Source organism: Neolamprologus brichardi, chromosome 13, assembly GCF_056152115.1.
Source record: "Neolamprologus brichardi isolate AB-2024 chromosome 13, ASM5615211v1, whole genome shotgun sequence".
NCBI lineage: Eukaryota > Metazoa > Chordata > Actinopteri > Cichliformes > Cichlidae > Neolamprologus > Neolamprologus brichardi.
The window spans coordinates 29,386,295-29,400,333 of record NC_142116.1 but is presented as its reverse complement, the minus strand read 5'-3'; the positions used below and the strand labels follow the sequence as shown (position 1 = coordinate 29,400,333).

The following is a 14,039-nucleotide window of genomic DNA, read 5'->3' as shown; positions in this document are numbered from 1 at the left end:
GTTTTCAGGCCTCTCTTCTGTGGAACCAGCTTCCAGTTTGGATTCGGGAGACAGACACTATCTCTACTTTTAAGATTAGGCTTAAAACTTTCCTTTTTGCTAAAGCATATAGTTAGGGCTGGACCAGGTGACCCTGAATCCTCCCTTAGTTATGCTGCAGTAGACGTAGGCTGCCGGGGGATTCCCATGATGCATTGAGTTTTTCCTTTCCAGTCACCTTTCTCACTCACTATGTATTAATAGACCTCTCTGTGTTGAATCATATCTGTTATTAATCTCTGTCTCTCTTCCACAGCATGTCTTTTATCCTGTCTTCCTTCTCTCACCCCAACCGGTCGCAGCAGATGGCCCCGCCCCTCCCTGAGCCTGGTTCTGCCGGAGGTTTCTTCCTGTTAAAAGGGAGTTTTTCCTCCCCACTGTCGCCAAAGTGCTTGCTCATAGGGGGTCATATGATTGTTGGGTTTTTCTCTGTATCTATGAAGCGCCTTGAGGCGACTTTTGTTGTGATTTGGCGCTATATAAATAAAATTGAATTGAAATTGAATTGAATTGAATTCCTGAATCAATTTTTAAATATAAATGTACTTTGCCAGAAATGCCAGAATCTCAGGTTAAAGTTCACAAAACTATTTCAACAACTACCAAACAACTAAAACAGTAAATGAGAGCAGGTAAACGGATTCCACACAAAGACGTAAACATAAACCACGGACCCACCGACGCATCAGAATTAGTGAGATGTCGGCTTTCTCACCAGATGGCACGTACACAGACACGCCAGGGCTGAAAGCCGATAGCTCAGATTCTGATGCGTCGGCGGGTCCACACTTTGTGTTTACATCTTTTTTTTGTGCTAGATTCTGAAACTGCAGGTTTTGTCTCTCTCCAACCAAAATTGACTGAACCAACAGTCAAAGAACATCAAAACTATGCTTCACATTTGATAAACACTGTCATGAATTCCCTCATACTTTTGCTGTTTTGCTTCCACCACAATAAAATCACATTTCCTGCACAGCTCTCTCAGTATACTTCAAGAACAGTTTACGATCTCAAATCTGTTTTCTGCATTATTCATTCGCTTATTAAACACAAGGCATGTACAGTGCTGTCGCTGTTTTTATGTTTTGTTTTTTATTTTCCAAAAATAACCTCAGACAAGAAAGCCTCATTTCTGCTGTGTAATAGCAAAGAAATGTAAACTTTTTTAAATTATGCCAAATTGCAAAATGCTTGGCTGTGTTTCTAATAAAAACCTCTAACTTTGCTCTGCTTCACTTCAGCACTATTGTGTAATGTTCATATGTTGATTCGTGGTTTTCTTCCGTTTTTTTCTACTGCAGAATATTTTTAAGGCGATTATCTGCTATAAAAAGCCAGGCCAGGTAAATCTCCTTCATGTTTTTCTGTGTTTTATCCTCAGTTACTTTGACACAAAGGCATCTGCTGTGAAGCTTACACCTCTGATGAAGTCTCACATGTATCAGTCCCGATCAATGATCAGAATTATAATATTTCTGACCGTGTGAGCAAAACTGAATCGAATCAAATTGAATCAGGACCTTGTGAATCGGAATCGAATGGATTATAGAAATCAGTGACGATACACAGCCCTAGTGAGTAGCCTGTGTATGTAGCTGTGGGTAATGAGAAAATATGAAAAGAACGATTGATAACTTTTTCGTAAAGGCCTGATACATCTGAAATTCATAGCCAGTGCTCTAAAAGGGGGCCATCAACCTCTGAACGCTGAAAAAGCACAGTGTATTCAAAAAACACATTATACGCCGCGATAAATGCACTGCCCAAGTGTCCCCTCTCCCCACTGCCTTTCAGCGGCAGGCAGCAGCAAACAGGTCGTCAGGAGGCCAAGATGATGATTAAGTTTAACATTGTCTACAATATTGCCAAAGAGTGCTAAAGCACTTTAACCACAAGCACTTTTTCAGTAACTTATCTTTCTTGTAGAACTGTGCTCCAAATAAAGAACTTTGTGTTGACAAGATTGTTGGTTAATCATTTAAAAATCAATATTGTCTGTATGGACAGCAATTTAAAAAAATAAAATAAAATAAAAAGTGAACATGTAAAACAGTGGGGTTCAATGATTCGGGTGAAAAATTTGGGTGTACCTAACTTTTGTGCTGGTGCACCTAAGAAAAAAAGTTTGGCACACCAGTGCAGCCACAGAAAAAGGTTAGTCTAGAGCCCTTACAGTTAAGGCCAAAATTATTAGCGCCCTTTATGAAATTAGGCAACACTCCTGATTTCAATATGAAAATGACCGTTAACAACAAGTGTTTGTTTTTTAAAGCGTATCTGTGTCCAAAATAACAAGGTCCACTAATTGTAGTTAATGTATCAATAAAATATCCTGAGTTGAAACAAGAAAGAGCAAAAATGAGTCGCATTTGCGACCAAATTGGTCGCACTCTAGAGCCCTGTGTAAAGCGCTTTGGGGTCCTTAGGGACTAGTAAAGCGCTATACAAATACAGGCCATTTACCATTACTATATTTGATATAAAGCAAGACTAAAAATGTATTTTATATTACAAAATGTTCCAAAAGCTAGTAAATAGCGCTGGTGAATGTTTGATTATATCAAGTTTCATCAATGTTGCAAACTTGGGAAGAAGTTTAGGAAAATGTTCCATGATTCCTGGGGGGCTAACAATTTTGGCCTCAACTGTATATGTTACAGATTAAAGTCGAGCTGTTGTGCACACAAAACCCTGGGTTTGGCTCAGAAATCTATAATGCACATGGCAGGCAGAAACACTAACACTTTTGAAAGCAAGGTGGTCAAGATGGTCATTTATTGTAGAACTAATGGTTAGAGCTGGCAATTCAATCAAGATAGCAGGAAGTAGAAATCCTTTCAAGTCAGTTGTCAATTAAGACGTAGCTTCAAGGACTAGAGCAATGGTTTCTTAAATCCCATTTACTACTTGACTTTCTGTGTGTGCTGTACTGTCTATATGAAAATAAAATATATCACTGGTAAATATACTGGTTTTTATGTGGTGTTTTTCTACTCTCCGTGAGTACTCAAAGTGCTTTTTACAACATGCCTCGTTCACCCCATTCACAAAAGCACTTTTTTTAAGCTAACATCCATACACATTCATAACCCTCTGGGTTAGTGTCCTGCACAAGGATAGTTAGCATGCAGCCAGTCTGCTACCGTTCAGTATCAACTTCAAAATCCTACGTCACATTGTTTCCAAGTCACTGCATTCACAAAGTTTTCAGAAAACTTTTTCTGGCCTTGAAGTCAAGGTCACTAAGATTAAAACTTGTTCAAGATTTTTAGTAGATGCACCTTTGGTATCAATTTGAAGGTCTTACATGTTTTCAAGTAATGGCATTCACAAGCTTTGGTGTTAATGCCTGCCATAGGCAGGCAACCCTTTACGGCTGAGGGGTAATAAATTAATTTTAATTTTCAAAGTGCTAATGTATCGACTGTTTAGAGTCAGCAGGCAAATCTGATTTAAACAAAAAAAACAACAAAAAAACAGACACAACTGTTTGACTTGACTAGTTTGCCCTAAAGTAAGCATTTAAGTATTACAGTTTCCAAAAATTTATTTTGGATATATTCCTAACAGATACAAATTTAAACTTAAATATCTTTTAATACCTACACCTCATGAACAAATTTCAACCCCTATACTTGAAAATGTTTTTTTTTTCTCCAACAGAACTTCAAGTACGACAGTGCAGACCATACCATTTCCAGGTACACTTCTGAAATTCTTTCAAACTGAAATCAGATCAGGTGACTGGGGAGACCACTGTGTCCAGACAGTGCCCTGTTTATAAAATTAATTTTAAGTTTACTTTGTGATATGATACATTACTCTGCTGGACACAGCCAACAGAATATACTTAACTGTTGCCATAAAGGAATACACATAATCATAAAAAAATACTCTGATAAACGGTGCCATTCAAGCCGAGGCCGAATGGTATTAAAAAGGCCAAAGTATCCCAAGACATTCCCATGTTTCTGGGTAATAATACACTGAGAACTCTTCTTCACTACTCATGTATTTGAATGTCACTACTTATGTTTCTCACCCATAGTTTGTTTTAAGCATAGCTCTGCTAAAGTATTGTAGGATCTTAAGAGATATATTATTAACCAATAGTCACAGCAGACACCAGCACCATTAAAACAGTCTTCCGCTTTATCTGTTTGTCATGATAATGTCTATTTTTTTATTTCATGGATGCACTATAGTTGTGAACTACTGTAGATATTACCTATAGGGTTCCTTATGGGAATGGCAAAGTTTGCCACAATTGGACTTTAACCAATTATTTGACATCCAATTGTGTTAGTGTAAGAACAGAACAGGTGAAATGTGGTTGATTCACAGTATACAAGTGGGAATGATGTGTCCTGCCTCTTTGAGTTGTGCGCTTATGTTGACATCACATCATGTGTCACATTACATAATCGTTGTAGCACTTCAGTCGTGCGCCTCTTAATTTCTGTAACCTTGTGCACTGCACCAAACCTGCCACAGGTTGGTTGAAGATACGAGTGTACATTCATGGCCATTTAATGACATTCCAGTTAGGGCTGGGCCATATTATACCGTTCACAGTAATACTGGTACAATGTTAGGTAACGATAAGAAAAGAAAATATCGCAATAGAATATGGGTAAAACGCGCATGCGCAGTGCCTTTGTTTTCATACGCACATGGCCGAAAAAGAATGGCAGCAACGCTGAATGAGGAAAGCAGATCGTCAATCGCTTGAAAATCTGTCAAATGTTTTAGTAAGACTTTGCTAAGCTCCAAACCCATAGCGCTTGATGGATTGTCGGAGCATTACGGCTATCGTAGGCAGGAGCCTCGCGGAGTGATCTGTAGTGTGCTTCAACATAACGTGTGAAGCACACTACAAAAGTGCTACAGGAGCTACAGGAGCGTGTGTATAACCTCTTAAGTTTTTGATATTATACATGGTTATGCTCAGGATATGTCGGCCAATTTCTACTGGAAATGCAAATTCCTTGCTGACAGTTTAACCAAAAGGCATTTGCACTGTTAAATTTTTATATAACCTTTATGCAAAAAACAGCTGCTTGTTTAAGTGAAAATAAATGGATGGTTTTCTTGCGCTAGTAAAGTTGTGGAGTTGTATTTTGTCTCGCATAAATTATATTGTCAGTTATATCGTTATCGCAAATTTTCAAATATATATCGTGATAAATATTTTTGGCCATATCGCCCTGCTCTAATTCCAGTACAGAAGCTCAGAGACATACAGTTAGAAAACAAAAGTTTTTTTAAATTAAACTCACCTTCGCCACTTTGTGATTAGCTGCTGTCTCATGTGAGGTATTCTTCAGGCCTTCTTTCAGCTGGGTGATAAAAAGTTCGTAACCCTCAGTGTTTGACACATCAATCTTTTCCTGGCAGGCTGACAGTATCTGCTGGGCCTGAACAAACACAAACACATATTAGATTTAACACTTACATATTCAGTAAGAAAAAAAAAAAAAAGCTGCGACCTCAGTTTGAGGACATTTGTATTATCTCTGCAGTCCTGTGTTTTCAGCTTTGTGATGCAAAACTAGAACAATTCACTATATTGTCATCTGCTTTGTGGCTGTGGCTCCATTTAGCTACGATGATCTGGGGTCACCGTATTGCTGCTTGTGGTTTGTTACCCTTTTGCTGAATTAGGCATTAGTTCTCCCACTATAATTAATGGATTCCTAGGTTGTTCCTGCCATTTGATGCCATAATGTGGACTGAGTCATAATTACAAACTGCATATCAAACCATTACACAAACCAACCTATTACCCTACAATTTATGAAAGATAAAAACTGTCAATTTTTTTTAAAAGACAAACAAACAATTATATCTAAATTGTGACAAACAGATCCAAGGGTTTCTTACAGATTTGGATCATGTGCACATGTATTACACTTTCTTCAATTAAATATTCTGTGTACTGCTGGGTGGGTAGTGTAGCAGTTCATTCACGTGAACTTTTCACACAAAAGTGTGAGACCAAAAGAACACACAAACCCCACATCAGGCTATCATATTGCTAGTGTACTCCCGAATAACAGTGTAAGTGGGTTTGCTAGGTTCATCACTGGACAGTGAGCGCAAAGGTCCATGTGGACATCCTTGTGCCAGCCACTTTTGGGACTGTGCGGACTCATGCACAGAGAATTCACATTACACTGCACTAACTACACATGTGTCCAGCCAGCAGCCTTCAAGCAGACTTTTAGAAGTACAAGGGCAATCCCAAAATAAGGTGTCCTATTGTTTTAGAAATACAAATAACCGTTTATTTTCCAGAATATTTACATCATTTTAAAGCTTGAAGACTTATTTTCCTACATAATCGCCATTTCGGTCAATGCATTTTTGTAGACACTGTGGCAGTTTTACAATGCCCATGTCATAGTTGCACGCCGACGCTGCAGAATCGCCTTTCGGACAAATGTTCTTTCAACTTTGGGAACAGGTCGTAGTCACTGTGTGCAAAGTCCAGACTGTAGGATGGGTGGGTGATGAAGTTCCAACCAAACTAATGCAGGAGAGCAACAGTTTGACGGGCGATGTGTGGACGCGCAGTGTCGTGGAGAATGCTTACGCCCTTGCTCAGCATTCCTCTTCTCCGGTTCTGAAATGCCTTTCTGAGTTCTTCCAGTGTTTCACAGTACCTGTCAGCATTTATTGTGGTCCCAACAGGCAGAAAGTCAACCAACAATACCCCCTTTCGGTCCAAAAACACAGTTGCGCCCTGTGCGTAACTTCATTTCATTTCAGGACTTTCATGATTTAATTTCTCTTTCTGCCGCCTTATCCTGTGGTGTTTCCTAGGATCACATTTGGGACCTGTAACATTTACCTTGTTAATGTTGCCTCTTGTACAGATAATCATCAATATGAAAAACACATGTTACGATTTTTATGCAGATGATATCCAGCTGCCCTGTTCTTTCTGACCTAACAAACTTTCTGGTCCACAAACCTGTCTGACTGCTATCAAGTCTGGGTTAAATGCTCCTTTTCCTCATGTAAATTATGACAAAACAGAGACTCTTATCATTGCTTCAGATATCACCATCCGAAATGTCAAAGAAAGCTCCTCCTCTAAAACTAGCTTGCATGTTCTATTCCTGTAGTGTTTTCCTGGAATGTCATGTCAGAAACCCATTAATTCCTAAATTTTTCCCTCTAAGGAACACCGCTAAGTAAAAACATGTTAATCACCCCAGTATATCTCAGAGCTCATATGAACCAGCTCTTCTAACCAGTCTCTTCGGTCTTCACAGTTGAGATTATGGTTGATACCTCATAGTCATTTTAAAAGGTTTTTACACAGAGGTCTTTAGCAAGTGGGTCCAAAACTGTGGAATCAGTTTTCCTCATTCCTTGTTTGACTTATTCTGAGGCAACCTCTAAAAATACCTCTTCCTATTCAGAAAAGCATTGGGGCAATTATGTGTATGACCTTGTGTTGTTCATGGGTCTGTTTTAGTGTTTGCATCTTGGTGTAAGGCACTCTGTGACCTTAATTGTGAAAGGTGTGTTAAAAATAAACTTCACTTATATACTGAAGTATGGCAACAGGTGTATGGAAATCCCAAGGACATTACAAATTAAACCAACAGGCTTGAAAGATTTGTCTTTACATGTAATTAACAGAGAGTTTATGGACATTGACCTTTGTAAATCAAATTACAATCTGCATCCATAGTAACAATTAAGGTGATTTGGTGTGAAAAAGATGTCAAGGCTCAAAGTTTAAAATTGTATTGCATTTCCAAAAGTTGCTTGACAGCATTTAATGAGTGCATTTTTATAACTTTATTGGATCATATTCACTGAGAAATATTCCAATAATCTCCAACATGATCACAGTTATGATCGGAATGTTCTTTGCAGCATGGCCAATCACAACAGGAAGAATAACCATTTTATTTTTTTTTTTTAAAGTGAATGTTTCAGTGTTTCAGTGCAAGGGAAGAGGCTGACAACTTGACAGATGCCTTACTTACTTTCCAGAGTTACAGAATCACAGGCAATAAATGTTATTCTGAGCTGATAATAAATCTGTCCAGTCCTGATTAGTTATAAAACTGATCAATATAAATGGTAAATATAAGAAATGGGTAACAAAATAATACCCAAGTGGGATTTCAGGGTTTTTTAAAATGTTAAACTTCTGCAAACATTATCCGATGTGAGCTTCATTACGCACTAGGAAATGAAAGAGTCAGACAAGTGCTTCAAATGCAGCAGGAGGGGAGGAGTCAGACAAAAACTCAATTGAAAAAAAAACCTCATCGCGCAAGTAAGGTTAGAGTCTGCAACCATGGTAATGGAGTCATTACAGTTACAGAAATTGGTTAGTTTCTGTAACAGAAAACCCAAAGTTTAATCTCAGGCTTAAGCTACTCAGTTTCCACCTAACTTTCTGAAACAGAGACCAGATGTCCATGTACACAGTGAATTGAAGGGCAAATATGTTCTCTCACCTCTGTGACCGGTAGCTCTAGCTGAACCATATCCTCAGGTTTTGCCACTGGTGGCTGGAGGGCTGTGTCCAGGAGCAGGATGCCATTCAGGTCCTTCCTGCATCCAACTGCATAGTCGTCCACGAAGAGCACCTTGTCCACTGCGGGAAAGTACTGACACCTGACACGGCCACCAGGTTTAGCTAGGACAGAGACAGAGGACACACACCACATAATGTGAATGTCTGAAGGAGAAAAGGCTGTTTATATGTCACTAATGCATTATATGCAAAACATGCTGGAACCAACTTACGTGTCCATTAAAATCAATGCAGTTGATATTTTATTGCCATTCACTGTTGGTAGCAAGCAATTTATCAGATGCAAGAAGAATGGTAAATTTCCACAAACTGATTACTCCAGAGTTTCATCAACAGGGTTGTGAATCTGCAGGTGCTCCTTCAAAATGCAAATCAGAGCTCCTCAAGCATTTCTGCTTCTGCAAACTCTTTCATCAATGTATACATTTCTGTTCAGACAAGGGGCTAAAGATAGGTTTTCAGCCACTGCACATGAGCTTTTGTGCTGTCCTCCAAAACCCTAACTGCAAATCACTGGAAGTGATTAAGGACAGCTGGAACAAGGAAGGGAAAAGCACAAAAAATGTCTACTGCAGTGGACAATTATTATTTTTAAACAGTTGGATCCACTTGAGCACTTTTTATGTTATAGTTTCACTGTTCTCCATCTGGATGACAGACCAACAACAGTACAAGCAAAAGTGTCCCACACAGTGGTTGTACCACATACTGTCTCCATCAACAACAATAGAGATCACTGCAGGCAGATTGGCCATTCCAATACTTCCGCTTCACACGGCGACCATGACATTACCACAGCTCCATATCATTTATACCAGTACTTACAGTGTGAGTGCCGCTGCAATATTCTTTTGAACAACAATATTCTTCTTCAGACAACATCTCCACATCAGCTGGGGTATAGGAAAAAGTCAAAACTAGAAGCAAAGAATTTGACGAATTTTTCCCCCCAAAGCCTCATGTTTTTGGTCTCTGAGCTTCTGTAAAAACTAGTACAAAACTGACATGATCGTAAACTCCTGTCCTCAACCTGGCCGAAACAGCAGTACCAATGCACAAGGTTACAAAAATCAAGAGGTGCACAACTGGTTGAAATGAGAAACAAACCAGCAGCTTGTGCCAGCAGATGTCACATCGCCATATGTCCCCATTCACCAGGGAGAGAACAGCAAGCCATTAAAAGCTTAGAGACACTTATCACTACATCAAAATAATAGAAATACTTCCACAACATAACAGCCGCCCTGCTGCCATCAAGACCTAACATCCCTCTTCCTGCTCCACCACAATCACCCACACATGCAGGGCCTTGGGGTAAAGGTGTGTCACCAGGGTGCAGGGGAGGCATCCCCCCCTCTGTCCCCTTCTGGCTGCCTGTGCCTCAATTTTATCCAAAAGACCATCAGGGTCTTTTGGATAAATCACCTCATCACATCACCTCACCCCTGGCGTCGTTGCGCCAGGGGTGAGGTAGTTTTACAACTCAATTACTCTTTATACACAGATCAACTTTTTTTGTCCGAGTATAATACTCATTGACTGTTGTGTTTGCTCTTCTTTAAGGTAAGATAAGGTAGAAAGGTAGGAAGTAAAAAAAACTAGAAAAAACAGACAGGAATCTTCTTAAAGTTCTGACTTTAATCTTTAAAAATCTGTGGTATGAACTGAAGACCAAGGTCCATGTCAGACGACATTAAATCTGAAGGGGTTTGAGAGACTTGTCTGGGAAGATTGAGTTTGGGTTGTTAAAAAACGTGTGAGACATATTGAAAATCACAACAAACAACTGCAGGATGATAACCAGCAAAAGGGTTATGCAACTGACTATTACCAATGGGGGCTAAAAATTTTAACCGTGGTAATTTTTTGGTTTAAGTTTGACATTTACACGAGAGACTATGTGTAGTAATAATGTTTATATGTTTACATCAAATCTGATCTATAATTTTATCTACTGTAATAATTTTGACCTTCAGTAATCATTAAAAACAACACAATCAAGATAAGACATCAAGATAAAACTATTAATGTGTTATAAACTGATAATGATGTCGAGATTCATCCCTTTTGTTATAACTCCAAAATGCTTTAGATGCTTTATTTCTGATGTTCTTCGGGGTTCTATAATATGCCTCAGATGTTTGCAAATTGCTGCTAATTGCTGGTATTTAATTCTGGCTCCGAGTTTAACCCTGATTAAGACTTAGACTTGATAGGCATTGGTCTCTTTGTAATCACTCAACATGAAGTCAAAGTGCCTCCAGTGATTTTTACCTACTTGCATCCAACAAGAACCATTGGATAATCATCAACAAAAAATAAAAAAAACATTACTGATGCTTTTCCAGTTCCCTCATTAGCTGAGCAATACAGCTTTCAGTGACCCAGCATACTTGAACAGCTCCACATGGTCTTTATGGTAAAGTAAGATGGAACAACTGTAAAACAATATGGATTTTTGTATCATGAGTTCAGTCTACTTCCCATTTCTTAGCCACAAAACAACACACATTATAATGGAAGCACCAAGTCATTTAGCTCTATAGAGGTTTTGCAGACACGTGATATTAACTTGTTGACCATTTTGGATGTGTAAAACTCCTGAAACAAAATGAAAAACCTGTTAAAAATTATGTAAATGGAACAAACTATAGCAACTATGAGTAAACGAGTCAGTATAGCTCATTTCTGATTAATGACAGTGATACTGAGGTGAATTGTTAGAATTTTCCACTGCTGTGCAGCTGTTAGCTCCTTTTTGCTGCTATTCATGGCTGTTAACGAAACTTCTTTGAAGCCAAATGAACTCTTGTGGTGTGAGAATGTAATCAAACTGGTGATCAGAGTGGAGATAGTTTAAAAGTTTTAGGATGCTAGAGCCTAATGTTAGCTGGCATGACGCTAGCTTTTAACATTATGTTGTTGTTTAGCCATCTCATGTCAGCTGTCCAGAGACGACAGCATCGCATGTCTGATCTGCTAACGATAGCTAATTGCGACAATAACAAGATAAATGTGTTTATGTAGAATTTCTTATGTTACAACCCTAAGTTTAGTTCAGGAATGAAGCTCAACATGACGGAGAAGAGGATGAGGTGGATATGAGAAAGCAAGAGTAGTCCCGGAATAGGCAGCTGAAGAAGATGAGAAAGGAAAAAAAAAACCTAGAAAGATATCATGAAAATATAAATGTAAAAATTTTAAATGGTCAAATATTGCTTGAAACTGACAATGGTGATTTCACAAGGTCAAATAATGTAAGATTGTTATACTATTAATCTGATCTTTTTCCAATTCTTTTATCTGAAACAACAGGATAGTGTTTTAGAAAAAAAAAATCTCTTTCTGTCCTTGATTATTAATGTACCTAACCACGCAGCATGATATAGGCCTTGTGAGGGTGGGGGGAGGAAGTAACAATAATTTCTATGTTAAGTACGCATATTGGCCATACATATGACATGATTGTTACCGCACATCACGTCCAATATGGTGGACCTCTATAAGATGAGGAAATCAGAGGTGAACATTATGAGCAAATACCATTTCCAAAGCCAATACTCCTCTCTGATATGATATGAAATTCCTCAGGCAAATCAACAGACCTCTATTCAGATTGCCACCAGAATTCAGTGGGTTCCTTTGCCCATATCAATCCACCTTGGACTGCAAATCATAAAAGCAAGCAGGGTTTTTTGTTTGTTTGTTTACATAATATTGCAGAGTCAAGAAGACCAAGAGCACCAAAAACGTAGCTGTTGTAAGGTTCTACCTATTACCTCTTTAGACAAAGTAATAACAGGTGCCATTATAAGAAACGAATCCTAATAAACAGACGTTTCGAAATATGCAAATTTTATTCAATAATAAAAGTCAGGATGAAAGACACGCAACCATTAGCAAACGGGTGCCATTAATATGTTAACAATAACACAGCTTCCTATGGGGCACCCAAACCAACAATGGTAATGAATTTCTCTTTCACCAGTTCTGTAAAAACTCCATCTATGCACTAATGTTTAAACACCATGGTACAATAGGCAGGTATAGGAGGAACACGTTGAGTCGTGCTCCTCCTATACCTGACTATACAATGCTTTAACATGTTCCGTCAAAAGTAACTTTCTGACAAACTCTCTAAAGCTTTATTAAGTTAACTGATGTGAACAAACACGTCCACACTGTTACACTGGCACAGTGAGTTTACTTTGAACATCACACCAGTACTTCCAAACAACTGACAGTGCACCCGGTGGGTTGTGAAGTAAAGCACCCGGGGAGCCGCTAGCTAGCCTACTGACTATCACAACAATTCAGCGAAGAACATAGTACCACATGCAAGCGGGTGATAGTAATTCTGATACTTCAGATAGCCACCGTGTAAACTGTAGTTTTAACGACACATCATCCATGACCACCAATATGACAGAAACTGACCGGGAAGGTTAACCGGCTAACTGGCACTTTCCAGCTATTAGCAGACATGGGAGATATGTCAAGTTGCAGCTATAGTAAACATTAGCAAACGCTGGTGTTCAAGAAGAACTTGAACTTGTTTGATCATAAACACACCAATGTCCAAAGACGATGACCCTGGTTTAGGCAGAACAGGCTAAATAAATCCTAGTTGCCAAACACCCTGACTAGGCCATGCTAGTAAGAGCTAACATTAGCGGGCTGAGGTTACAACTCAGCCAGTGTCGTGTTTAGTGTCTGTTGACAGTCAGTGTTTGGCTTGTCAAAACTGAAACTGCTGGTGACATGGCTTGACAGAGGACTCCGATATTTACCGTGCAATGCTGAAGCCTGAAGAATGGCCCCCGAAGTGCCGTCAATTACTTTAATACTGCCGCGGCTGGTGACGGCCAAGATAGCGTTGAGGGCCGGGTGGTAGGACAGGCTTAGCAGGCCCTCCTCGTCGCAACGCAGGCAACCGTCTCTCAGCACAATCCAGTCTGAGGAGGTGGACGAGCCCGAGCCCGGCGAGGCCGCGGCCGCCATCTTTCCTTATTTCTCCCTTCCCTTCCCTTTTAGGTTTGTAAAGATCCGATGGTAGACGTAATACTGCTAAATCTATAAGACTAAGTCCAAACTGTCACTCCTCTGCCACTGCTGACTCCTTCTGCGGCTTCTTCTCCTCCGGCCGTCACCGCAGCAGTGGCTATTCACCATCAGCGCCGACAAACTCCAGGCTGGGCTTTCTGTCAGTTACACTCTAGGTAAACGGAGCTAGCGTATCTCGGCACCACATCCCGCGATAACGCCGACACCAAACGAGAACATCGGCTGGACAAATTATTAAGAACAACAAAACAGTAGCTCCGCAACAAAAAGTACATTAAATTGGTTATATTTTAGTTCTATGCGTTAACTGAATTTGTACAGTGATCATCGGCTTCAAACACTAAACACAGATGAATTTGATATTTCA

At 39.4% G+C, this 14,039-nt stretch overlaps 1 protein-coding gene across 3 annotated transcripts in view; it reads right to left on the bottom strand.

The window, feature by feature from the left end:
• Window positions 1-13,822, bottom strand: part of birc6 (baculoviral IAP repeat containing 6) — a 112,974-nt gene extending 99,152 nt beyond the window's left edge. For all 3 annotated transcript variants that reach the window (XM_087850424.1, XM_087850426.1, XM_087850425.1), the window contains exons 1-3: window positions 13,399-13,822; window positions 8,529-8,710; window positions 5,322-5,459 (exon numbers count right to left, since the gene is read on the bottom strand). In XM_087850424.1, the coding sequence (XP_087706550.1) occupies window positions 5,322-5,459; window positions 8,529-8,710; window positions 13,399-13,609 (531 nt within the window). In that variant the 5' untranslated portion in view covers window positions 13,610-13,822. The remainder of the gene's footprint in view (window positions 1-5,321; window positions 5,460-8,528; window positions 8,711-13,398) is intronic.
• Between the last annotated feature and the right edge of the window lie 217 nt (window positions 13,823-14,039).